Genomic DNA, 24,350 nt, shown 5'->3' with positions numbered 1-24,350 from the left:
AACAAGGATTTTTACTCGGGAATAAAAGAAAGCATTAGAAGGTCATCACTTGAGAATGATGCTACCATTCCATTAGAACAAACTTAGTGACTGAACTATCCAACGTTAGGGCCTTCTAGTTATGGCAGCATTCCTCAATGCAGTTTCAGATCCCTAAGATGGAAATAGGTAATGGGAATCAGTATTCCCATGGTAAAGTTTGAGATCACCAGTTTAAATTAAGTCAAGCAAATTTCATTCACTAGAATACTCTTTTTAGTTTCTTAAGTTGACAAGGTGCTTTTGATTTTTCCTTAAGAGGGGATTTAGTAGGTTCTATTTCATAGGCCTATGAAATCCCAGTTTCTCATGTACTACTCAGTACTGGTAATTTTTGAGACATAACTTCAGAAGTTCTGGGACAATTTTCGTTGTGTAAGTTGCTTCCGTATATTGGTTTAGGGTTTATTTTTCTAGCTTCATAGTCCAGGGTGACAGGGACCATGTAGATACTGGGGAAAACAAGGCATAGTTCTGACTTTCCATCTGGCCAGATGCAGCTTGGTTTTCTCCAAGACACAGTAAAAGGTATTTTTCACTGAAAAGAGCTTCAGGCACATTCTACAACTTCTGATATACAATTTAACTATCATTCTTTTTTCAACAATCTGTAATTGTTTCAATTTTCTTTTTCTTTATAAATTCAGAATTTATATATACATATGGTAGGACTACATTTTCAAAAGTAGTTGAAAGGTTCACCAATCTTACTAGCGTATAATGGAACTTTTTAATGGAGAGCTCTAGCAGTCTCTTTTTTTTTTAATTTTTTTTTTTTATCCATTTGACAGAGAGAGAGAGAGAGATCACAAATAGGCAGAGAGGCAGGCAAAGAGAGAGGGAAGCAGGCTCACCGCTGAGCAGAGAGCCCGAGGCGGGGCTCGATCCCAGGACCCTGGATCATGACCTAAGCCGAAGGCAGAGGTTTAACCCACTGAGCCACCCAGGCGCCCCTAGCAGTCTCTGTCTTAATCAAATGACCAAACTTAGCATTAGCAATAGTGAGAAAAATGGGTATTATGTGTTTCTGGTATATAGCAATGTGAAGTAAGTATCACCAAATATGGTATTCTTGCCAAAAATGTTTAGGTCTCTGGCTCTAACTTGACTTTATAAGAGATACAAAGGATAGAAGCACAAATTAAATCTCACCATGACGGGAGAAATAAATCAAGAATGCATGGTATTCTATAAAACAGCTTTCCTTCCTTAACATTTCAAGAAGTCTTATAAAGATCAAAATCTAGACACAAGATAACCAAATGCAATGCCTGAATATAGAAAAGATGCTGGTTAGAAAATAGCAATAGGATACCTTGGAAGTTTTGGGACATATGAAGTGAATATAGACGAGTATTACAGAATTATTGATAATCTTCTCTACGACCATGGTATTAAAGGATGTTCTTATTCTTAAAAGATACATGCTAATATGTTCAGGAAAGAATACATCATAAGATAATGGTGAGTGTACATATACATACCTAAATTTCAGACAGAAAGCAAATATGATCAAATGTTAATAATTACTGATTCTAAATAGAGTATATGGATGTTTATTATTATACTGCTCTTTAAATTTTTCTGAGTGTCTGAAATTTGTCATAATAAAATTTGGGGAAAGAATTCCCAAACAGACAATTTTTTGTTTCTTTTAAATTTGTAATTTATCTCAAAATGTGAGCAGAGAATTTAAATCACTGGCTACTTCTGTTTGAATTCATTAAAGGCAAATTGCTTCACCTCCCCCTCATTCTTCAACGGGTATATTCCTGTCTACTTAACATCTTCACATTTACTTAATCCACATTTCTTTTCGGCCTTCATTTTTTATGCAGCTTAAGGGATAAACTCTTAATAAAAATCCTCTCAAGTTTCTTTGTGCTTTTCTAGATTTTATCCATAATGAACTATCTGAAATTCAAATGGATGAGTGGTTATGGAAGCTTTTCAAAATGCATCACACCAATGTCCATCCTTTTCCTAAGAATTCACCAGTAGTAATACTAATGATGAAGATAATAAGAAAATAACAAACATGGATTGAGCGTAGGCTACATTCGAGATACTCTTCCAAGGATCTGATGCATACTAAATCTATGCAGTCTCTGAAACAGAGTTACCATCACCATCACCATCATTTTCAAGATGATGCCCAGAGGAGATAAGCATTTTCCCCAACATCCCACAGGTAGTAAGGAGATGGAATGGTGAGGACTGTAAGTATGGTTTGCGCCATGTGTGAGAGATCTTCTGCATTTGTTACATTTGATAAGGTTATTCTCTAGGATGAATTCTCCAAAGTTTAACAAAGGTTGAATAGTGCTGGAAGGCTTCTATACCTTCACTAAATGAAAACTATTTGTTATAAATTATGCCTTTATAGGTTTAAGGAAGTTGTGACTCACATATTAGCCAAATCCTATAGTGTGAATATTCTGCTATTCTAATCACAGGTGACAAGTGAAGCATTTCTTACTCAAATTATATTGTGACTTGTCTCGTGTTTTAAAAACTGAATGTTGTCTCAAATTTTTTCTGGGAAGGGCAAACTTTTAAACCTGTAATCATTCATGAGCTGACTGATACTTTTATAAAATACAATGATAATGTTAAGGCAATATGAAATTGCTCTAAGTTTCCAAACACTCTTATTTTCCACATTCATCTCATGATGGGACAGGTAACAATTTCGTGTGCTGGCACTAGTCTCTAGACAACAGTTTTAATAGTACTTGTCTAGAGGCCTTCCTACATCCCAATTTGAAGGGTTTCTCATTTGGATGGATTCTATGATGTACTGTAAGATATTTATATCTGTAAGCCTTCCCAAATTCCTTACATTCATAAAATTTCACAGCAGTATGAGTTCTCTAATGTGAACAGCAAAAACTGAACTAGGTTTCGGTTCTTCCTACATTCCTTGAAGTGTTTCTAATGAGTACAAATTCCCCAATGTTTACCAGACTTTTGTGCCATGAATAAAGATCTTCACACATTCCTTACATTTAAATGATTTCACATTAGTACAAACTGACATTCAGTAAGACTGTATAAAATTCTAAGGCCTTTTCATATTCCTTATATTCAAAGTATTTCTCACTAGTATGAATTTTTGATATCAAGTTGTCCACACAGATGTAAGGCTTTTTGCACATTCCATACATTCGTAAGTGTTCTCAAGATTAAGATTCTTCATGTTGTTTATACACACAAAAATTTTTCTTTCACCTCTTTAATCATAAAGTTTCACCAGTATTTACGGTCTCATTTGAGTAAGTTGTCCATATAAAGGCTTCCCCACATCCTTTATATTCATAAGGCTTATCATTACTAGGAGTTCTCTCATGTTGAACAAGGTTTGAGCCATGAACAAAGGTCTTCCCAAATTCCATACACTGATAAGGGTTCTCACCAGTATGAAATCTCTGATGAACACTAAGCTGATAGCCACTACCAAAGGCCTTCCCACATTCTTTACATTCATAGGATTTCCCACCAGTATGGATTCTCTCATGTTTAACAAGGCTTGAACCCCAACTAAAGGCCTTCCCACACTCCTTACATTTAAAAGGTTTCTCACCAGTATGGATTTTCTGATGTTGAGTGAGGTGATAGCCACGACTGAAGGCCTTCCCACATTCTTTACATTCATAGGGTTTCTCACCAGTATGGATTCTCTCATGTTGAACAAGACTTGAGCCGCAATTAAAGGTCTTCCCACATTCTTTACATTCATAGGGCTTCTCGCCGGTATGAAATATCTGATGTCGAGTAAGTTGATAGCCACTACCAAAGGCCTTCCCACATTCTTTACATTCATAGGATTTCTCACCAGTATGGACTCGCTCATGTTTAACAAGGCTTGAACCCCAACTAAAGGCCTTCCCACATTCCTTACATTCAAAAGGTTTCTCACCAGTATGGATTTTCTGATGTTGAGTGAGGTGATAGCCACGACTGAAGGCCTTCCCACATTCTTTACATTCATAGGGTTTCTCACCAGTATGGATTCTCTCATGTTGAACAAGACTTGAGCCGCAATTAAAGGTCTTCCCACATTCTTTACACTCATAGGGTTTCTTGCCAGTATGAAATATCTGATGTCGAGTAAGTTGATAGCCCCAACAAAAAGCCTTTCCACATACTTTACATTCATAGGGTTTCTTACCAGTATGGATTTTTTGATGTTGAGTAAGTTGATAGCCACGACTGAAGGCCTTCCCACATTCTTTACATTTATAAGGTTTCTCACCTGTATGAATTATCTCATGTTTAGCAAGGCTTGAGCCCCAAAAAAAGGCCTTCCCACATTCCTTACATTTGTAAGATTTCACACCAATATGGATTTTCTGATGTTGAGTGAGGTGATAGCCACGACTGAAGGCCTTGCCACATTCTTTACATTCATAGGGTTTCTCACCAGTATGGATTCTTTCATGTTTAACAAGACTAGATCCCCAACTAAAAGTCTTCCCACATTTCTTACATCTGTAGGGTTTCTCACCAGTATGAAATCTCTGATGCACAGTGAGTTGATAGGCACTAAAAAAGTCCTTCCCACATTCTTTACATTCAAAGTGTTTTTCAGCTGTATGAGTTCGCTCATGTTGAACAAGTTTTGAGCCATGACTACAAGCCTTCCCACATTCTTTACAAACATAGCGTTTCTCTCTATTATGAATTCTTTGATGTGCACTAAAAGATTTACTTTTTCTACTAGTGGGCATTTTTCCATAGCTAATTATCATTTGACTAAAGTATCCCTCTTGATGTCCCTGTGGTTCCTCAAATTTGCTTTTGCACTTAGAATTATTTTCAAAAATGGATGCCTCAAGGCCAAAAGTTTTACTTCTTTCCTTCCTCTCCCACTGGGAAAAATTTATTTCAAAAATGTCTTTTTCTGAAATTATATTTTTGATCTCATATGTTGACTCCAAATCTGAAAGAAAACAAGAAAACCATATATTTTATCTCCTTTACCAGAAAAATTTACTAGAAAACAAACAAACAAACAAAAAATACTCAATAGAGAAATACAAGACAAACTGGAAATAACACCCATAGTGAATCAGGAAATTAAACTCACTGCTAAGCATCATATCTCTACCCTATTGAACAACAATCTCAGCTTTGACTTTTCAGCTTTTATGATCTTAATGTTCTGATTGAACAGCTTTCCGGAGCATTCCACAAAGATCACTTTAACAGGGGCGCCTGGGTGGCTCAGTGGTTTAAGCCGCTGCCTTCGGCTCGGGTCATGATCTCAGGGTCCTGAGATCGAGTCCCACATCGGGCTCTCTGCTCAGCAGGGAGCCTGCTTCCCTCCCTCTCTCTGCCTGCCTCCCTGTCTACTTGTGATCTCTCTCTGTCATAAATAAATAAAATATTTTTTTTTAAAGATTTTATTTATTTATTTCACAGAGAGAGATCACAAGTAGGCAGAGAGGCAGGCAGAGAGAGAGAGAGAGAGAGAGGAGGAAGCAGGCCCTCCGCTGAGCAGAGAGCCCGATGCGGGACTCGATCCCAGGACCCCGAGATCATGACCCGAGCCGAAGGCAGTGGCTTAACCCACTGAGCCACCCAGGCGCCCCAATAAATAAAATCTTAAAAAAAAAAAAAAAAAAGATCACTTTAACAAGTTCCTTATCTTCCCATGTGGCTGACCCCTTAAACCCAATGTGTCCTACCATCAATCAAGCCCCTATGTGCCCAAGTGTGGTTCAGCCAAACTTTTAATGACTGTGTAGGCTGGCATGAACTGGAACCTAGAAAATCCCCAAACTCAAAAACAAAATCAAGCACACCTGAAACTAATATTGTAGGTCAACTATACTTTAAAAAGGGGGGGGGGGCGAAATAAAACATTAAGCTACATAATACTTTTTCACAGGAATTTTTCTGAGTGATTGGTGTTGGGCTAGAAAGCAGACAAGATTCTGCAAGCCAAGCAGTTACTAAGTTCCAGGGCTCTACTGAAGATGAAACATGTGAAACAAAACCAATTAAAATTATAATACAACCTCCACTTAGCTCAAATCCTGCTATAATCACAAAGGTAAGTGCATGGTCATGTGGGAAGTTTACAGCAAAGACTGATTTTTACATCTAATTTGAAACCTGATATAAACTGAAACTAATAAAAACTATGACTCAGCCTCATCTCAGCTCCATGCTTGGTGGGATCAGCGTTATCACTCCCTCACCCTGAATAATCGAGAAAGGACCATATACTTTTATGGGCAGGGAACCATCCATTCATTACTGTTCTTCAAAATGTCTGGCACACAATAAAAAATTGAGGTAGCTAAGGAAGACGGAATGTGTAACATATAACTGACCCCCCAAAACCCACAAAAGAGACAAAGAACAGATGTATTAGAAATACATCAGTAGGCAAGGTCATTCAATTGTATTTTATGATTCTGGAAGAAAAGATGGACAGTGAGCAGATGGAAAGTTTCAACAAAGAAATAGAAACTTTAAAATTATAAAACGGAAATTCTACAACTAAAAAGTCCAAACAGAAGCCCAAAGAGAAAAAAGAAGGGGGAAAGAAAGAACAGTATCAGATCTGTGCAACAAAATCAAACAATCCAACTTCAGGCAACAGCGTCCTAGAAAGAGGACAAAACCAAGTAAGTACTTGAAAAGATTATTAAAATGTTCTAAAAAATGTATGAAATGTATGATAATCAACCTTTTGGCAAACTGCAAGCAGGAAAAATACAAAGAAAAGTAACAACTGAGAACATAATGACAGAGCTGAAAACTGAAGATGAAGGAAAAAGAGTAAAAGGAGGCAGGGGAGGGAGAACATTAGAGTCAGAGGAACAACCAAACATTATGGCAGACTTCACATCCTTAACAATGGAAGTTACCAATGGAATGATATCTTTAATGGATGAAGGAAGAAAGCTAGAAAACCTCGAGTTTTACATAAAGCAAAAGATTTCTTCAAAATGAAGGTGAGATATTTCCAGCCCTGGCCATGAAGAAAAACCTGGTATTAGACTTAAGTCTTACACCACAAACAACCAAAAAGCTATAAAATAGGATACTAGATGCAGGGCTGAGAAACTTTAGAGATTATCAGGAGAACTTCATATTCACCCTTTATGCCTGCCTGCATCCTCCAAAACATCCTGGAAAATGCTCTCCAAATAGACAGCGGTGGTCTCACTGGGCAAAGGATAGTGGTATCTGAGTTCAGGGCTGCTAAGGTGGCTGGAATTTGTAGTTCAAGGTGAAGAGAATAAAGGAGCCTTGCAACAGAGTCCCAGAAATCTATGCGGGGATTACCCCATTGGATCTGTAACCAAGTATTAATGTATGTATCCATACAGTGACTTTCCACGAGGAGGCTGGAGTACCAACACAGCCTCAGTAGAAAGAAGCATTCATCTGAGGCCTCACAAAGCCCATATTTTGAAAGACCCATCATCTGGAACAGTAGTTCTCAAACTTACTGGTCTCAGAATCCCTTATATTCTTACTTTTTAAATATTCTTATTTTTTAAAGTTCTTAGTCTATATATATATATATTTTTTATTTATTACTTGATAGAGAGAGAGAGAAAGAGCACACAAGCAGAGGGAGCAGCAGAGGGAGAGAAGCAGGCTCTCTGCTGCTGAGTAGGGAGCCTGATGTGGGGCTCAATCCCAGGACCCCGGGATCAGGACGTGAGGCAAAGGCAGCCACTTAATGGGCAGAGCCACCCAGGAGCCCCAGAATCCCTTATATTCTTAAAAATTATTGGTGAATTCTTGGCTTGTTCATGCATCAGTGTATTTCCAATACAAAGTTTAGTATTTTTATCTAATGGTGATTTTATAACATTTTAGTTGATTTACTAAAGGGCAGAGAAGTCCTGTGGATGTGTTTGTGGGAAGTAATTTCAGTCATGGCCCGTTGGTCATAGCCAAACTGCAGTACCTATTGTTTTACTTAACAATGTCTCATTGCTTTGTATACATTAACATTGTGTATAAGGATGGTGTGTATATCCAAAAGGAAGCCAAGGTACTTAAACTGACCAACCTAATATTACAACTCCTTTGAGATGGTCAAATGTAAACTAAAAGGAGTGCCCTTTTGTGCAGTCTAGCACCAATAAACAGTTCAGTAAACTTGATTTTAGTTCAACCAATCAGAACTGCCATGCGAGAACTTGTATTACAATTACTTGTAAGTAAGTCTTAGCAATGCTAGTCAATGAATGTAGGTTTAACTTTTTATTTTTTTTAACAATTATTTATTTATTTATTTGACAGAGAGAGAAATCACAAGTAGGCAGAGATAGGCAGAGAGGAGGGCAGAGAGGCAGGCAGAGAGAGAGGGAGAAGCAGGTTCCCTGCTGAGCAGAGAGCCCAATGAGGGGCTCGATCCCAGGACCCTGATCATGACCTGAGCCGGAGGCAGAGGCTTAACCCACTGAGCCACCCAGGCGCCCCTAACTTTTTATTTTTAAAAGCTTTTTTAAAGCTTTTATTTATTTATTGGTGTGTGAGAGAGAGAACACAAGAATGGGGAGTGGTAGGCAGAGGGAGAAGCAGGCTCCCTGCTTAGCAGTACCAATATGGGACTCAATCCCAGGATCCCGGGATCATGACCTGAGCTGAAGGCAGACACTTAACTGAATGAGTCACCCAAGCGTCCCTAACTTCTTTTTTTTTTTTTTTTTTAAGATTTTATTTATTTATTTGACAGAGAGAGATCACAAGTAGACGGAGAGGCAGGCAGAGAGAGAGAGAGAGAGGGAAGCAGGCTTCCTGCTGAGCAGAGAGCCCGATGCGGGACTCGATCCCAAGACCCTGAGATCATGACCTGAGCCGAAGGCAGCGGCTTAACCCACTGAGCCACCCAGGCGCCCTCCTAACTTCTTTTTAGTTTAAAAATTGGGAGACCTGAGTGGCTCAGTCAGTTGAGTGGCTGCCTTCAGCTCAGGTCATGATCCCAGGGTCCTGGAATGGAGTCCCACATAGGGCTCCATGCTCAGTGGGGAGCCTGCTTCTCCATCTCCCTCTGCCTGCTGCTCCCTCTGTTGTGCTCTCTCTCTGTCAAATAAATAAATAAAATCTTCAAAAAATAATAAAATTAAAATGTAAAAAAATGTTAAAAAATTATTGAGGACTCAAAAGGGCTTTTGTTTGTGTGAGTTATATTTTGATATTTACCATATTAGAAATTAAAACTGAGAAATTAAAGATATTTAATTAATTCCCTTGAAATTAATAAATCATTGCCTATTAACACAAATAACAAATGTGTGAAAATTATGTTTCCCAAAACAACAAATATTATTATTTTAATTTTTTGTGAATCTCTGCGATATATGGCTTAATAGAAGACAACTGGATTCTCGCATCTGCTTCTGTATTCACTCTATGGCAATATGCTATTTTGACTGAAGTATATGAAGAAAATCTAGCCTCCCACATATATGTAACTGTTATTTTTTGATATTATAAATATGTTACTCTCTGATACTATGATAAAACCTGAGAAGGGACAGTCTCTTAAAGGTTAGTCGCAATGTGAAATATGCAACAAAACTATGAACTTTTCATACTATATTACCTTAAAATCCACTGCACCTTGAATGATCTTTTATCCAGACATAATTCTGTAATATCACGCACTGGTCATTTGAAAAATAGTGGTTCACTTAGTTATGCAGATCTTTGAAATGCTGACATATTTCATTACATAATATATTAAAAATCGCTAGGTTAATATCACCATCTATCTCATCAGAAAAATGTTTATGTGTTGGGAAATTGTAAAGCGAAAAATGGTAGCTGTTTCACACAATTCTAATTTTTTAAAAAAAGATTTTATTTATTTATTTGGCAGACAGAGATCCCAAGTAAGCAGAGAGGCAGACAGAGAGAGAAGAAGAGAAGCAGGCTCCCTGCTGAGCAGAGAGCCTGATGTGGGGCTCGATCCCAGGACCCCAGGATCATGACCTAAGCCAAAGGCAGAGGCTTTAACCCACTGAGCCACCCAGGCGCGCCCACAATTCTAATTTTTACCTGAGAGTCTGAATTCATCACTGGCAGCAAATTCTGTTATTTATCTTTAAAGTGACAAGCATACTTGTAAGAAAATTTTTCCAACGACCTAAGTCTGAATAATAATAGTTTGTCTGTTAGGCATTCTTTCAAGAACAAAGTGGTGTTCTGTGGAAAGAACAGCTAGTTTGACCCACAATTCAAACAACCACACAACTGGTTTTCCCAAGGCAACCACATCACACTTTGGTATAAAACAGAAGAGCTAATGAATACTTCCCATTTCACCACAATGAATATATTTTTTTAAGATTTTATTTATTTATTTGAGAGTGAGGGCGAGAGAGAGAGAGAAAGAAAGAGAGAGAAAGAAAGAGCACAAGCAGGGGAGGAAGAGAGGGAGAGACAGACTCCCCGCTGAGCACGGAGCCTGATGCAGGGCTCAATCCTGGGAGTCCAGGATCATGACCTGATCATGACCTGAGCCAAGGATGATGCTTAACTGACTGAACCACCCAGATGCCCCACAATGAATATTTTAAAATGCATACTCAAGGATCAAGACTTAATGAAATAAAGCCCAGAGCAGGATATTGAAAGTCAACCAATACTGATACCCTCTGTGAGGAGGGTATCAGTATAAAAGAGCTGTCCCAACTGCATGCCTGTTAAAGACAAGTGTCTGCAAATAAGTGCCCTGGCGTGGGCTGTCACAGCCCAAGTAGGGTGAGAAGGGCAATCACATGGTCAAAGTGATGGTACTGGTAATGAAAGATTAGCTACATTCAGCGAGTTTGAGAAAATAATATATTAAGGAAATGGAAGCCAAATTCTTCCCCGTCAGAGAAGGGAGTTAGAAATATGGAAAGTAAGTTGGTGGGAATGCAAACTGGTACAACCACTCTGGAAAACAGTATGGAGGTTCCTCAAAAAGTTAAAAATAGAACTACCCTCTGACCCAGCAATTGCACTACTAGGTATTTATCGAAAGGATATAAACACAGTGATTTGAAGGGGCACATGCACCCCAGTGTTTATAGCAGCAATGTCCACTATAGCCAAATATGGGAAGAACCCAGATGCCCCCCCCTTAGAGATGAAAGGATAAAGATGTGGTGTATATATATATATATATATATATATATACACACAGTGGAATATTACTCAGCCTACAAAAAGAATGAAATCTTGCCATTTGCAATGACATAAACAGAACTAGATATTATGCTAAGTGAAATAGTCAGAGAAAGACAAATACCACAGGATTTCACTCATATATGGCATTTAAGAAACAAAACAGATAAATACAGGGGTAGGGAAGGAAAAATAAAGTAAGATAATAACAGAGAGGGAAGCCAACCATAAGAGACAATTATAGGAAACAAACAGAGTTGCTGAGGGGGAGGTGGGTATAGTCTCGTGGTTTTCAATACAGATGTACACATGTATGTATGTATGTACACAAATACATTCCCCAGCTCTACCACTCAGAGACCTGGAGCAGCCATCTTCCAGCAGCAATGAGCAACCCTAGTATGCAAATTTTGCCTTCTAACTACTATTCTTGACGAAAAGGGACCAGGGCACCTTGAAGAAATGGTTGACTTTACGACTGGGGCAGGAAAAGTATAAGATGAGCCTGTTGTGTCAGAAAATAAGGAGATGCTCAATGAGTGACAGAGATGTGCCTGTGGACACAGAAGCCTCATGAGCGGGTTCCCACAGGTCAAACCTGGGACAAGCTCAAATATTTTGAACTTCAAAATAAATTAAGAAGAGATTATAACCCACCAACTAAAGATCCAATAAATGAACAAACTGAAAAATCGGTGGAGAGGGATATATTTAATAGTTTCCGAGATTCACCTCACAAGAGACTCATGAAAGGAAAAATGATTAATTTTACAAGGAGAAAGCTGGCAGACACTAACCTAATCAAGTGCTCCAAGCATCATCAGTAACGACAAACATGTGCTTTACCTGACAGAATGCAAGAACACAGCATCAGTTCTGTGACACTGCTGCCAAAGAGGCGTAAATCTAAGTCTAATCATGAAGAAAAGTGCACACCAACCCGAACGAGGGACACTATACAAAATAACTGGCCTGTAATCTTCAAAAACAGCTGGGAATGCAAGTCAAGGAAAGATGGATGAACTCTTCCAGACTGAAAGGCTACAGAACTCAAATTCCTAAATTAGAGAAAAACCATATTGTCGGGCCCTCCCCTCTCTCACCAACCTAATTTATTTATTTATTTTTTAAAGATTTCATTTATTTATTTGACAGAGACAGAGATCACAAGTAGGCAGAGAAGCAGGCAGAGAGAGAGAGGAGGGGAAGCAGGCTCCCTGCTGAGCAGAGAGCCCCAATGCGATATGGGGCTCCATCCCAGGACCCTGGGATCATGACCTGAGCTGAAGGCAGAGGCTTTAACCCACTGAGCCACCCAGGCGCCCCTCACCAACCTTATTTTTTTACACTCTTTTACTAACTGTGTCCTGGCCTTCTTACTATTCCAACAGTTTCTTGGCAATCACGGAGCCTTTGTGTTTACTGTTCACGGTGACTGATCTATTCCTCCCCCAGATACTCATAGAATTTGATGCCACTCTTCATGCTTCTATTCAAGAAAGCTTTCCCTGACCACCTTACCTAAATGAGCCCTGTCGATTTCTATCATTTTCTATTCTCATGCTCTTTATCTTCCTTGACCAACATGTTTCATTATATGACATTATTCACCTACTTATTTATTTACTTACTTTCATTTTCTTCCTGACTACATAAAACTGCATTTGAGAATGGGCAAGTTATCGATGTCGTTCATGACTGTATGGATAGCACCCAGTACGATGCCTGGCTAGGAGCAAGTAGTCAAAATATTTGCAGAACTTATGAATGAATGCATTTATTCATTCAGACACATGCAGAAATGCAAAAGAGCTGGACAGCCGCTGAATCCGACATAGAATGGTTGCACCAGAAACAAAAGAGAAGCCTTCCTTGGCGAAATGGGAGGGAAATAGAAGAAAAACAAAGAGAGTAAGAAATGAGATCAGACGGAAGTTCGTTTGGTAACCCAAAATGAGATCTCAATTTCCTCCCTCCACAGGGAGGGAGTTTTCTAAGCACCATCCCCACCTGTTTCTCCTCCTCCTGTGTGACCTGTGAGGTTGGTTCCCGGCAATGATGGTTCCCTCCTGCCTTTGCCTTCCTGGGTTCCAGCTTCTTGGCCCTCCCCTCACAACTATCCAGGACTCCTGTCCTTGCTCCCATAAGGTGACACCTGACTGAGAAATGGAGTGTCTCCTTGCAAGAAAAGAACTACTAAATGGCATAGACCCTTTTTTTTAAAATGATGAGTTCAAAACATTTGTCCAAATATGCAATAAAAAGTAAAAATAATATTGATAAAGACTTCACAGAAAAGAAGTATGATGGGAATGAAAAACGACATCACATCAGTAGGAGAATGATCTTGTTTTAGATTCATTCAGACTCCTCTTTGGAGCAAACAGAGAACAGTGGTTGAGAACACAGACTTATGAGCCAGACCTCCTTAGAGGCTCATTGCTACTTCTCCCACTAGCTGTGTGACCCTGGGAAGTCACTTAACCTGAGCCTCTGTATTCTCATCTAAAAAGAAGTTTGATGGGCGCCTGGGTGGCTCAGTGAGTTAAGCCACTGCCTTCGGCTCAGGTCATGATCTCAGGGTCCTGGGATCGAGTCCCGCATCGGGCTCTCTGCTCAGTAGGGAGCCTGCTTCCCTCTCTCTCTCTCTGCCTGCCTCTGTCTACTGTGATCTCTCTCTGTCAAATAAATAAACAAAATCTAAAATAAATAAATAAATAAATAAAAGAAGTTGATAAAAACATTACCTGCCTCATGGGGATGTCGTGAAAGTTAAGTAAGCCGAAGTATTTGCTCTGCTTACAACACAGCCTGGTTTATAGTAAGCACAGTGTTAAATATTAATATTCTTATTATTACTGTTGTTATTTTGGTAACAGGAAAAGAAGGTTCATGAGACATTTTTAGGATTTAATTCAATGTCGAATTTAACTTCGTAAAATGTGAAGTTCACAGACTCCAACTTTCAACCTCAAATATGCTGAAAGCAAATGAATGTGTTCACTTAGTATAAAATAACTTCTGTTTATCCAACCCTCCTCTATATAAAATGGAGAGGCTCTTTGGAAAGTCACAGTACATCAGGACCCTGTTTCTAGCTGTACTCCCTGCATGTGGGTCAAAAAATTACGAAGAGCAGTGCTTCTTTAAACTGTATAAAAATCACCTGGGGATCTTGTATAAATGCAGCTTCTGTTCTGCAGGACTAGGGAGGACCTCACAAGCCCCAGAAGAAGCTGATGTTAGATATGAAAAACTTAACAATAAAAAAATGCTAAAACCCCACATAAACCAAATGAAACCACTGAGAAAACAATCCACATCCCTCCCCCAAACCAACAAAACTGCCTCTCACCTGGGCCTAGCCTATCTCCTTCACTGCCTTCTTGGCATCCTCTCCTACACTAACTCTGCTCTGGCCTCCCTACAGTTCCTCAAACTAAACCACCACACCTTGAGTAGCAAGGACACAGATCATCTCTAGATATGCTAAAGTTCAACACAGTATGAAACCTGATTTCTCTGACGATGGTTATGAATTAAATGCCCCATAATGCAAATCCAGCTCCTTAGTAATTAAAGAAGAGAGGCAATTGCAGAAAAAGCCAGAGGAAGGTGTGAAGGCATGGGAAGAGGAAGGAGCCCAACGAACCCATTCCAAATCCAACAAATATCAAAACATCCCTTTGACCATGGGGAGAAGAAATTCAACTGGTTTCTTCAAAGACAGCCCTGTAATTCCCATAGCAAAAAGCCGATGGTGCAGAGAAAGACTCTGAAGTATTTCAGGCAGAGGACCTTACCCAATGACACCAAGTTACTATAGTTCTCCAACATCACATCCACGTACAAGTCCCTCTGAGCAGGGTCCAGGCACTCCCACTCCTCCTGAGAGAAGTCGATGGCCACATCCCTGAAAGTCACCAAGCCCTAAAACCAAAAACCCATACATTACTTGTGAAATTACAGAAATTTAAGGATTTAAGAAAGTATTTCCAAGAGGGGGAAAAAAAGGATCATGAAGGATAAACTGCAAGAAGAGGAAAATGTAACATCAAGTAGGCTAGAAGCCTGCGGTACGTACAGGTAGGGAAAAGTAAAGAAATTTGTATGACTAAGGCAGAGTGTCTTCATGTTCTAGAAGAATCCTGTTACAGCAAAAAAAAAAAACCTTCTTGGATATTATGAAATAACTAGACCTGTCTGATAATCTATAAAATCATCCCAGTTTCTCTTCTATTAAATAAAAATATTTAATAGAAATACGGGTGGCTCAGTGGGTTAAGCCTCTGCCTTCGGCTCAGGTCATGTTCTCAGGGTCCTGGGATCGAGCCCCACATTGGGCTCTCTGCTCAGCAGGGAGCCTGCTTCCCCCTCTTTCTCTGCCTGCCTCTCTGCCTACTTGTGATCTCTCTGTCAAATAATTAAATAAAAAATCTTTAAAAAAAAATAGTGGGGGTGGGGGGAAGCCCCAGGTATATGACTACGTATACATACACACAACCTATTATGTTCCTGCCTCATAAATTCTTTATTAACCTGAACTGCTACACCAACTTTTCCCTTTAAGGAATATAAAAAATAAATCTTTTTTCCCAAATGCACTATAAAATCTCTATTTTAAAAAAATAGAGATTTTATAGTTTTTAGAAAAATGATTTCCATTAAATTAAGGATTATTGTTAAGCCTCAAGTAAATCACTCTGTTAGAGTACATTGTAAGTCTTTTCTCTTATAATGGTAAATACATAAATACGTAAGATGTTTTTATTAGCTGCAACTCAGTTCATCATACAGATAGATTAATATCTCTACTATATTTATACATTTAGGTTGAACAAAAATTCTATTTTCTTCATTCTAGGAATCTATTATCATCCAGTATTTAGAAATCCCAATTACCTTCTTACTTGTTACCATCAACCACCCCTCACCTAACAATTTCCTCATTCCTGAGTTGGAGGACACTGAAAGGGCACAACATATATAACACAGTTGTCACCCAAGATCTGCGCATCCTGGTCAATAACAAAATGAACTTTGACACTGGTGTTCAACAATTAGAGCACCACTTTCCCTAGGAAGACCCACTCACCATCCCTCTCATCCTAAAAGCTTTGCAAAGCCTCACAGAAACTGAGGCTAAGGCCAAGAAAACCCAAATTCCATCTTCTCTCTCTGAGAAACTCAGGTCTGTGAAGAAGTTCCAAGTTTGCCTGTGTGGTCAAATGAGACCCTCATCACTGAATCATCACCCCATAGACCTGACACAGGAATGAAAAAATTCTGGTAAGGGAATTGGTGCAGCCCTAGTGGAACAAAGACAGGTGATAACAACGGGCACTGCCCAAGACAGCCTACTGTCCTAAGTACGTCCTAAGTAAACCCCAAGACTTTCCAGAGAAGGCACAAGCAACTGAAAACGTTCTCTTGGATGACCATCCAGCTGTCTAAGGACATTGTATCCTGACTGGCTTCTTTCCTAGATGCCTGCCAATCAGCACCTTAGAAGAAGGAGTAACTGTTGTTTTGAAAATGTCTACAGTCTTTCATTCTCTCTTTTCTCCTTCCCTTATAGAAATCCTGTTTGTGCCTTGATAGATGAAATCAATCTACTCTTGGTTTTCCTTGTATACAAGTAAAAATGTGCTAATTGTTAACTGTATTTCTTTGAGTTATTCTTTGACAGGAGCTCAACTATTTCCTTCAAAAGACTCCTATCCCTCCACTGCTTTTAACAGAAGACTGAGCACACAGTTGTTGGATGTGTTCAATGACATGATGATACTGATCGGAAAGGCACATAGGGAGGACACTGGGTTATTTCGCACAATCTTTTACTGGGACAGGAACTGAGACTGGGTTCAGGACTGGGGTTGTATTACGTAGAAGGCTTTAGGACAATTAAGGAAAAGGTTCATATGACCTAAAAAATCACAATATTTCAAGGACAGAGAAATACCAACTTACATTAGTCATGGTTCTAGAACTGCAAGAACTAATTAATAATCCATGGGGTTCCTCTATTGGTGAAGCACAGAATCCAGAAAAGCCAGAGCTGGGGAAGGAAAAAAAAGCTTTAGACCAGGTGTGCTTAAGTGATCCCATCCTGACTGAAGCTAATATAAGCTTTTATCTCTTCCATTCCTGCTTCTGCTTCACACCTCCCACAACCATCTGTGGAATCTAAACTCTCACCTAAAACCCGAACGTCCTTCAGTAGGAAGGTTTCTGGCAGCGCCTCATTCTGGGGATGCTGATACGGTCTACCTCAGTAGACCAGAGGTTGGTCTACTGAGTGCTGCCCAGACTGGAGCCTCCTCCCACTACTCTCACCTCTCAGAGCTGCGAAAGAGGTACATGGTCCAAGCCGCAACATCCTTCATGGGCTTGGGGATGAAGAAAGTTGGTCAAGACACAGGAGTAGATGGGACGTACAATTGCCTGAGCCCCAAAAGCTGACCTCTTAATGCATTCAGAACATCCATGCAATGGAATGCTATAAAACTATGCTAAGTTGGGGGAAATCATCAAGATATGTTGTCAATACAAAATATAGCTTACAGGATGTATAGTCTGATTCTATTTATAAATTATGCATGTATATCGATAGAGAAAAGACTGACAATCAGATGTCAATAGATGAAGAAAGTGTTTAGGAAGTTATACACCCATATACAATAAAGTTTTTATTGTGGTCCTAATGTCCTTTTTAAGTATTCTGCAGAGTTGTTGTAACCACAGCCATGCATTATATTAACTACATAATTTCTATATACACTCACGTCCTGCCTAGAAAGAAATGGCTAAAATTCCCCAAGAAAAGTCATGAACACTTTGAGGAGATCGCAAGCCTGCTTCTTTTCATGTCTTCTGACACACGGGTTTAATTTGTAGCTGACCTGTCTTTTTAGACGTGATACTCTGGTAAGTGCTAAATCACCTGATCCCGTTAGTCTGACTTAGCAGTGAACATTAGTAGGATAAAACCTGTAAGTATAAAACTCGGGATGAATTCCATTTGCCTCCACAAAGCTGGTCATGACCCAACAGCATTGCCTATAATTACCTTCCTGTGAGTTCCTAAGACAGGTTGCCTGCATTGTTTATTGGCCTTTGTTGCTGTCAGCTTTAGTAATTCCCATGTATCTTTAGTATTCCTTGTCTTAAGGGTAACAACAATGTCTTTCAGTTATTGTATTACCTCCCAAGTACAATCTCAGGCTCTTAAAATTGGGGCAAATTTTTACCCAAAATTCCCTTATGGAAATGTATCCTTAAATAGCTAGAGAAGTACAGATGTATACACACAAATATTCACCCAGGGTCACCAGGGTGGCAAAGTCAGTTAATTGGCCAACTCCTGGTTTCAGTTCAGGTCGTGATCTCATGGTCATGGGGTTGAGCCCCACCTCAGACTCCACACTCAGCAGAGTCTGCTTCAGATTCTCTCTCCCGCTCCCTCTGGCCCTCCTGCTCATGTGCTCGCTCACTCTCTCTCTAAAATAAATAAATCTAAAGAAAGGAATATTCAGCCAAAAATCATTTATGATAACCAAGAATCAGAAACTACCTAACAGTAAGCAAATGGTTTGCTCGACTGTGGCCTGCTATGTCATTAACTGATTAACTGATGAAGAAAACACACATAATCAATTCCATAGGGAGGCAGGCAGGTTTGTAAAGTATACACAATATGGGAAGTGTATCTGAAATTAAGATAAAAAACTCTGGTGCTGGACTTTCAGGATATGGGCTTGACAATGACCAATTTCTCAACACTTCTATTTCCTTGTCAATAAAAGAACGATAGGACCATTGTCTGCCACAGATGACTGCAATGAAATTATGTAAGAAAATCTACATAAAAAACTGGTGTACATGGGACGCCTGGGTGGCTCGGGTGGTTGAGCCGCTGCCTTCGGCTCAGGTCGTGATCCCGGTGTCCTGGGATCGAGTCCCGCATCGGCTCCTTGCTCAGTGGGAGCCTGCTTCTCCATCTGCCTCTGCCTGCCACTCTGTCTGCCTGTGCTCACTCTGACAAATAAATAAAAAAATAAAATCTTAAAAAAAAAACACAAAAAAAAACTAGTATACAATAGGGGTGCCTGGCTGGCTCCTTCAGAGGAGCACATGGCTCTTGATCTCAGGATTATGAGTTCGAGCCCCACAATGGGTGCAGAAATTACTCAAAACAACAACAATGGGTGTACAATAATTACTTAATATAAGTTTTGGCCATTATTAGAGACGGAGAAGATTACTGTCCTTTATTCTACTATAATGACAGTTAATGCACCTTTCCATTTTTTCATAATAAAATCTGCGCTTCTAAGGCCCATGTTCCTACAAAGTTAACTAAAGCTTCACAGCCCAGCCTTGAGCCTCCAATTCTTCCTTAATAACAACATAAGCGAAACAGGTTCTCAGAAAGATATATAGGAGATAGCTCCTCCTGCCAGAAGCTGCAGACAGAGACAGGGCTCAGCATCATAAAACTCAGAAAATACAACCCAATTAGGTGCCAAGAAGAACATGAACCAGAGACTCAATCTTTTTCTGTGCAAATTGGTGGTTTATTTGGATATTGGTAACTATAACCTTCTTATTCTACCTTCTGGTATTATTATCTGTCATTGGAAATATTATTTATCAAGTAGATTTTTTAAACATTTGTTTAAGATTTTTATTTATTTAATTGATAGAGAGAGAAAGAGCAGCAGAGGGAGAGGAAGAAGCAGACTTCCCACTGAGCAGGGAGCCCAATGTGAGACTCGATCCCAGGACCCCGGGTTCACGACCTGAGCTGAAGGCAGATGCTTAACTGACTGAGCCACCCAGGTGCCCCTATAAAATAGATTTTGATAAGACAGAACATATACATTAGAAATTATCACTATTTTTTTACGGAAGTAACCTTTAAAATAATCTAATTCTGAAAGTCTGTCTTTGTGGCCCTTCTAATTTTTAAAAAGGTGTTTCTATACTCCTAAAAGTTGTGAATACTATAGGTTTTTAAAGATTTTATTTATTTATTTGAGAGAGAGAGAGAGAGCATGAGAAGGGGGAGGGTCAGAGGGAGAAGCAGACTCCCCACCAAGCAGGGAGCCCAATGTGGGACTCGATCCTGGGACTCCAGGATCATGACCTGATGGGTTTTTAAGTAAGAAATCACTGACATTTCCTTCTTCTTTCTACATATTTGAGATTAAAATAAAACCCACATCTGGGCTGGATTTCTTCTTCAAAATAAGAGCTAAAGAATCTTCAACTCAACTCTACCACCCACTACTGTTATCTTATTCTGCAGAAACAAAACCAGACACATAGTTTCACAGGGAAAAAAATTTTAAACAGAAACACACCAAAATATTAAGAATTGATTAACTTTAGAGGATGTAATTTTAACTTCCATCTCTCTATGTTTCTTGGATTGCTGAACTTTTTGCAACAAACCTGTTTTAATTCCATAATCAGAAATATAAAGATAGTTCCAAGTATGAAAAATTGAATAATAGGGAAGGGGCATATTTCAGTCATTAATAAAACTGAAAAAAAAAAAAAAACCCCACCAAAAAAACCAAAAACAAAAACAGACCCAACGCTTCGAAAATCAGTGGGCCATAAACAAAGTACACCTACCCGCTGTTGAACATCTCTAGCTGTAGCTCACCATAACACTGAGACACTTTCACTGTAGAGATTCCCTCATAATGGGTGCCTGGGTGGCTCAGTTAAGTTAGTTAAGCATCTGCCTTTGGCTCAGGTCATGATCCCAGGATTCTGAGATCGAGTCCTTCATGGGGCTCCCTGCTCAGGGGGGAGTCTGCTTCATCCTCTGACCCTCCCCCCGTTCATGCTCGCCCCTCCACTCTCTCTTTCACAAACATAAATAAAATCTTTAAAAAAAAAAAGATTCCCCCATAATGAACATGAATTATGTAAGTCACCTTCAAAGTCTGAGGAAGGAAATATATGCACCTAAGCAGAATGACATTTGGTAAGAACAGACGCTCAACAGGTGTGGCTACACCTCTCTAATTCTTCACTGAAGAGTCAAATCAAAAAACATTTTGGAGACAATCCTTGAAAAATGCCTTTCAAAACTCTCTCTACTGAATGGGATTCTTATATAACTCATAATATTCCTGGGGAATTTGTTCGTAACTACAACTATTACTTAATATTTTATTATTTACATTTTTCCTTCTTTTGATTCTTTATAAACATATTTTTATTAGGTGCACATTATTCCATTACAGGATATACTGCAATTTACTTAACTGTTTCTTTATCACTGGACCCTAGTTTTATAAGTTCCTTCCCATCTATTAAATCTTCATTCCAGATCAATGAAACCAGACCTTTTCTATGTCATCTACACTTAAGAAGCTCATGAAATTACAGACATTTTGTTCACTTAAGAAAAATAAATTCACAAATATTTACAAAAATCCTCCCCAATTTCAAGGGGTTTGCATGGCAGCTCATAAATGGAACAAGACCTCAGGTTAAGGTATCCTGTACTAGACCATTTGAGCATCTGGTCACTTTTTTAAACTTGCAAGCACCTATCACAATCATCTTCATATTTCTCTTCAAATTTCAGTTATGGAAAGTTGATGTGAAATGATCCAGAATCAGCATGTAACAGCAAATCTTAACATTCACTAAGCCTGTATCATGGGGCATCCCTGTTCTAAGGCGCTTTACATGCACTGACTCATTTTACATCTTTATAACCCCCATGAGATAGGCATTACTTTGTCTTAATTTTGTAGATGTGACACAGAGAGCCCGAGTCACCTAAGCTCACAGAGCTAGTAACATGTAGAGCCAGGATTTGAATACAGATGCTCTAAGTCCAGAGCCTTATTCTTAACCATAACACAGTACTGCCTCTACAACACTCACAAAGTGGGACCTGAAATAACTCATGTCTAGCAATGTTACAGATTTCTACCTGAAGATTAACTGAATGTCTCTGTCTTTGTTGGTGCAAACAGCAAACCCCTATGCTCAAACCCCAATAACATCCCCACCTCCTAAAAGCCTTAAAACATTGTCATTTATTAACTGAAACAATCCTCCTACCTTGCCTTGATCTAAAAATCATGACTGTGGAGAAGACACAAAACAGTTCGCACATGATACCAAGTAAATACAATCTCCTTAAGTAATCATAGTCTAAAATGAAACTCTAACACTAATCTAGGAGGTGTATTTCTACACCATCGGCATGTTCAGAAAGGAGAATGCACCCAAGGATTTGAATAATTTGCCATTTGAACAGCTAGCTATTGATTGAGAATAAGGGCAAGAGAGGGTCACCAAGAAGAGAGATACATCAGCACGGTGGGTCATTCACTAGAAGGAAAACTCAGGATAGACACTACCAGTGATACTGCAGGCCAAGGAAAGCAAATATTCTCATGATCTAAAAACAAAAGTAACTGTCTTTAAAAGAGAGAGAGAGAGAAACAAAAACTCACCTGAACCTTGATTTCAAAATATGCAACAATTCTTTCTTCCTCCTCAGGGTCCTTCTTAGAAACCCAGCAGCGGTGGGAGAAAAAAGAATCATGAGACACCAGCATTGCTTGGAGCACAGAGGTAGCAAAAATACACACACACACACACACACACACAAAACAGAAACAACGGGAAACCAAAACGCCATCTAGAGCCATATCTGCCTTCATCCACACGAAACCAAATGGAATTGAAAAGGAACACTGGAATCTCTCTGTGGGTTGACAGCAATTGTTGGGGAGAGAGGTCTGGTCGCAGTGGCTCTGAAACAGGGAGCTGGCTCCCAGGGACGCGCCCCTTCCAGGAATCTTATCCCTGGAACCTCCCCATCACGTCTTCCTAGTGGCATGTCATGAGGACACTTCTGGATGTACAATGCTCATCCCAAGACTGGACCTACGCCTTCGGGCGTGAAACGTTCACTCTAGGGCTTAGTGAAGGACTCTTTCTCTTGCGGTCACTTCACTTTGGCAGGCCCAAAGAAAGTCTAGAGGAAACTTGGAGCACACAGCCAAAGCAAAACCACAAGGCCACGCAGCTCATCACCCCGTCACACATTCCCAATCGCATACACCATCACGGAGACACACCCCGGTCCTGCCACGCCGTCTGTCACACACCATCCTTCTCAGCCGCTCGCGCGCACACAGACTGGAGGCTCCAAACGCGACACGCCCTGTCCGCAAGCCCGGCCTCCTCACCTCGGGAGCCTCCCGGAGTCAACCCCCACCCTCCCTGCGGGTTCCGACCCGGAGCTGTTTACTTCCTCCGACGCCAGCAACTCATCACGCCGAGTCCAAAAACCTTCAGGACACCGGAAACGGATCCACAGACTTATGGGAAATAAAAGCCGGGAAGTCCTCGGAGGCTGGGAACCTGGCCACCCAAAGAGCTCTCCGCCAGCAAACTCGCTCCGCCCAGAAAAAGACCTGTGCCCGGAGACTTCTGGGAAATGTAGTCCGCCGTGGGCAAATACTCAGGAGTGGGGACCCTGGATCCTCAGAATGCTCCCAGCATGCAACTCGGCTTCGCGTAGCAAAGGCGCTTTTTCCAAAGTCAATTTGGAGTTGTTCTAGTCTTTGCTGCAGGTCCGGGCTCCGCGGGCCTTGCTGCTCAGTTGTCTTTTATGGTGTTGTCAACATCTTTGATGAATGGTTTGGTCTTTGATGAATGGTTCTCAAGGAAGGCTGAGGAACGCATTCTGGACTCCCGAGAAGGTGGAGATGAGAAGGGACCAGGGACTTAGGCTTCAGTGAGCCGGAACGTCTCAAGTAAGGTCCATGGGAATAACCTTAAGGCACAAAGTTTAAGAAGGTACTCACTATTAGAGTTATGTAAGTACTGACTTATACAACCTTATACTTAAACAACCCTGAAAGTGAGTTCTTCCTTAAAATTTGTGCCTGACACCTCACTCACCTCATGGCCACTAAAAATTCTTGAAAAAGTTAGACCACGAGCTTATCTAGTTTATGAGAGACTGGAGCAGGGTCTGGCAGTTGAACAGATGGGTGCGTCTTCCTCCAGGTGAGTTTGTGGGTCCAATCTGGCGAGTGGGACCTTAAGTGGAGTTGTTTATATTCATGGGATAGTTTGTGCTTGTGTGAATCTTTGTTTCCTTAGATGTAAGG

General features: G+C 40.0%; 1 protein-coding gene across 9 annotated transcripts; it reads right to left on the bottom strand.

Annotated features, from left to right (window-relative positions):
- Positions 1–990: 990 nt before the first annotated feature.
- On the bottom strand, positions 991–23,531 carry ZNF283 (zinc finger protein 283). 9 transcript variants are annotated; one of them, XM_047711208.1, is made up of 6 exons: positions 23,340–23,531; positions 22,680–22,733; positions 17,386–17,686; positions 17,158–17,245; positions 14,991–15,117; positions 991–4,981 (listed from the first exon to the last, which is right to left on the bottom strand). In XM_047711208.1, the coding sequence occupies exons 4-6, from the start codon at positions 17,164–17,166 to the stop codon at positions 3,279–3,281; spliced, it is 1,839 nt and encodes a 612-aa protein (XP_047567164.1). In that variant the 5' UTR covers positions 17,167–17,245; positions 17,386–17,686; positions 22,680–22,733; positions 23,340–23,531; the 3' UTR covers positions 991–3,278. The 9 variants fall into 9 exon arrangements, with proteins under 9 accessions (XP_047567164.1, XP_047567163.1, XP_047567162.1 ...); XM_047711207.1 differs by having other exon boundaries at positions 22,680–22,730; XM_047711206.1 differs by lacking the exon at positions 17,386–17,686 and having other exon boundaries at positions 22,680–22,730.
- Positions 23,532–24,350: the final 819 nt, after the last annotated feature.

This window comes from Lutra lutra, chromosome 17, assembly GCF_902655055.1.
Source record: "Lutra lutra chromosome 17, mLutLut1.2, whole genome shotgun sequence".
Classification (NCBI taxonomy): Eukaryota; Metazoa; Chordata; class Mammalia; order Carnivora; family Mustelidae; genus Lutra; species Lutra lutra.
This window is presented reverse-complemented; position numbering and strand designations above follow the sequence as displayed.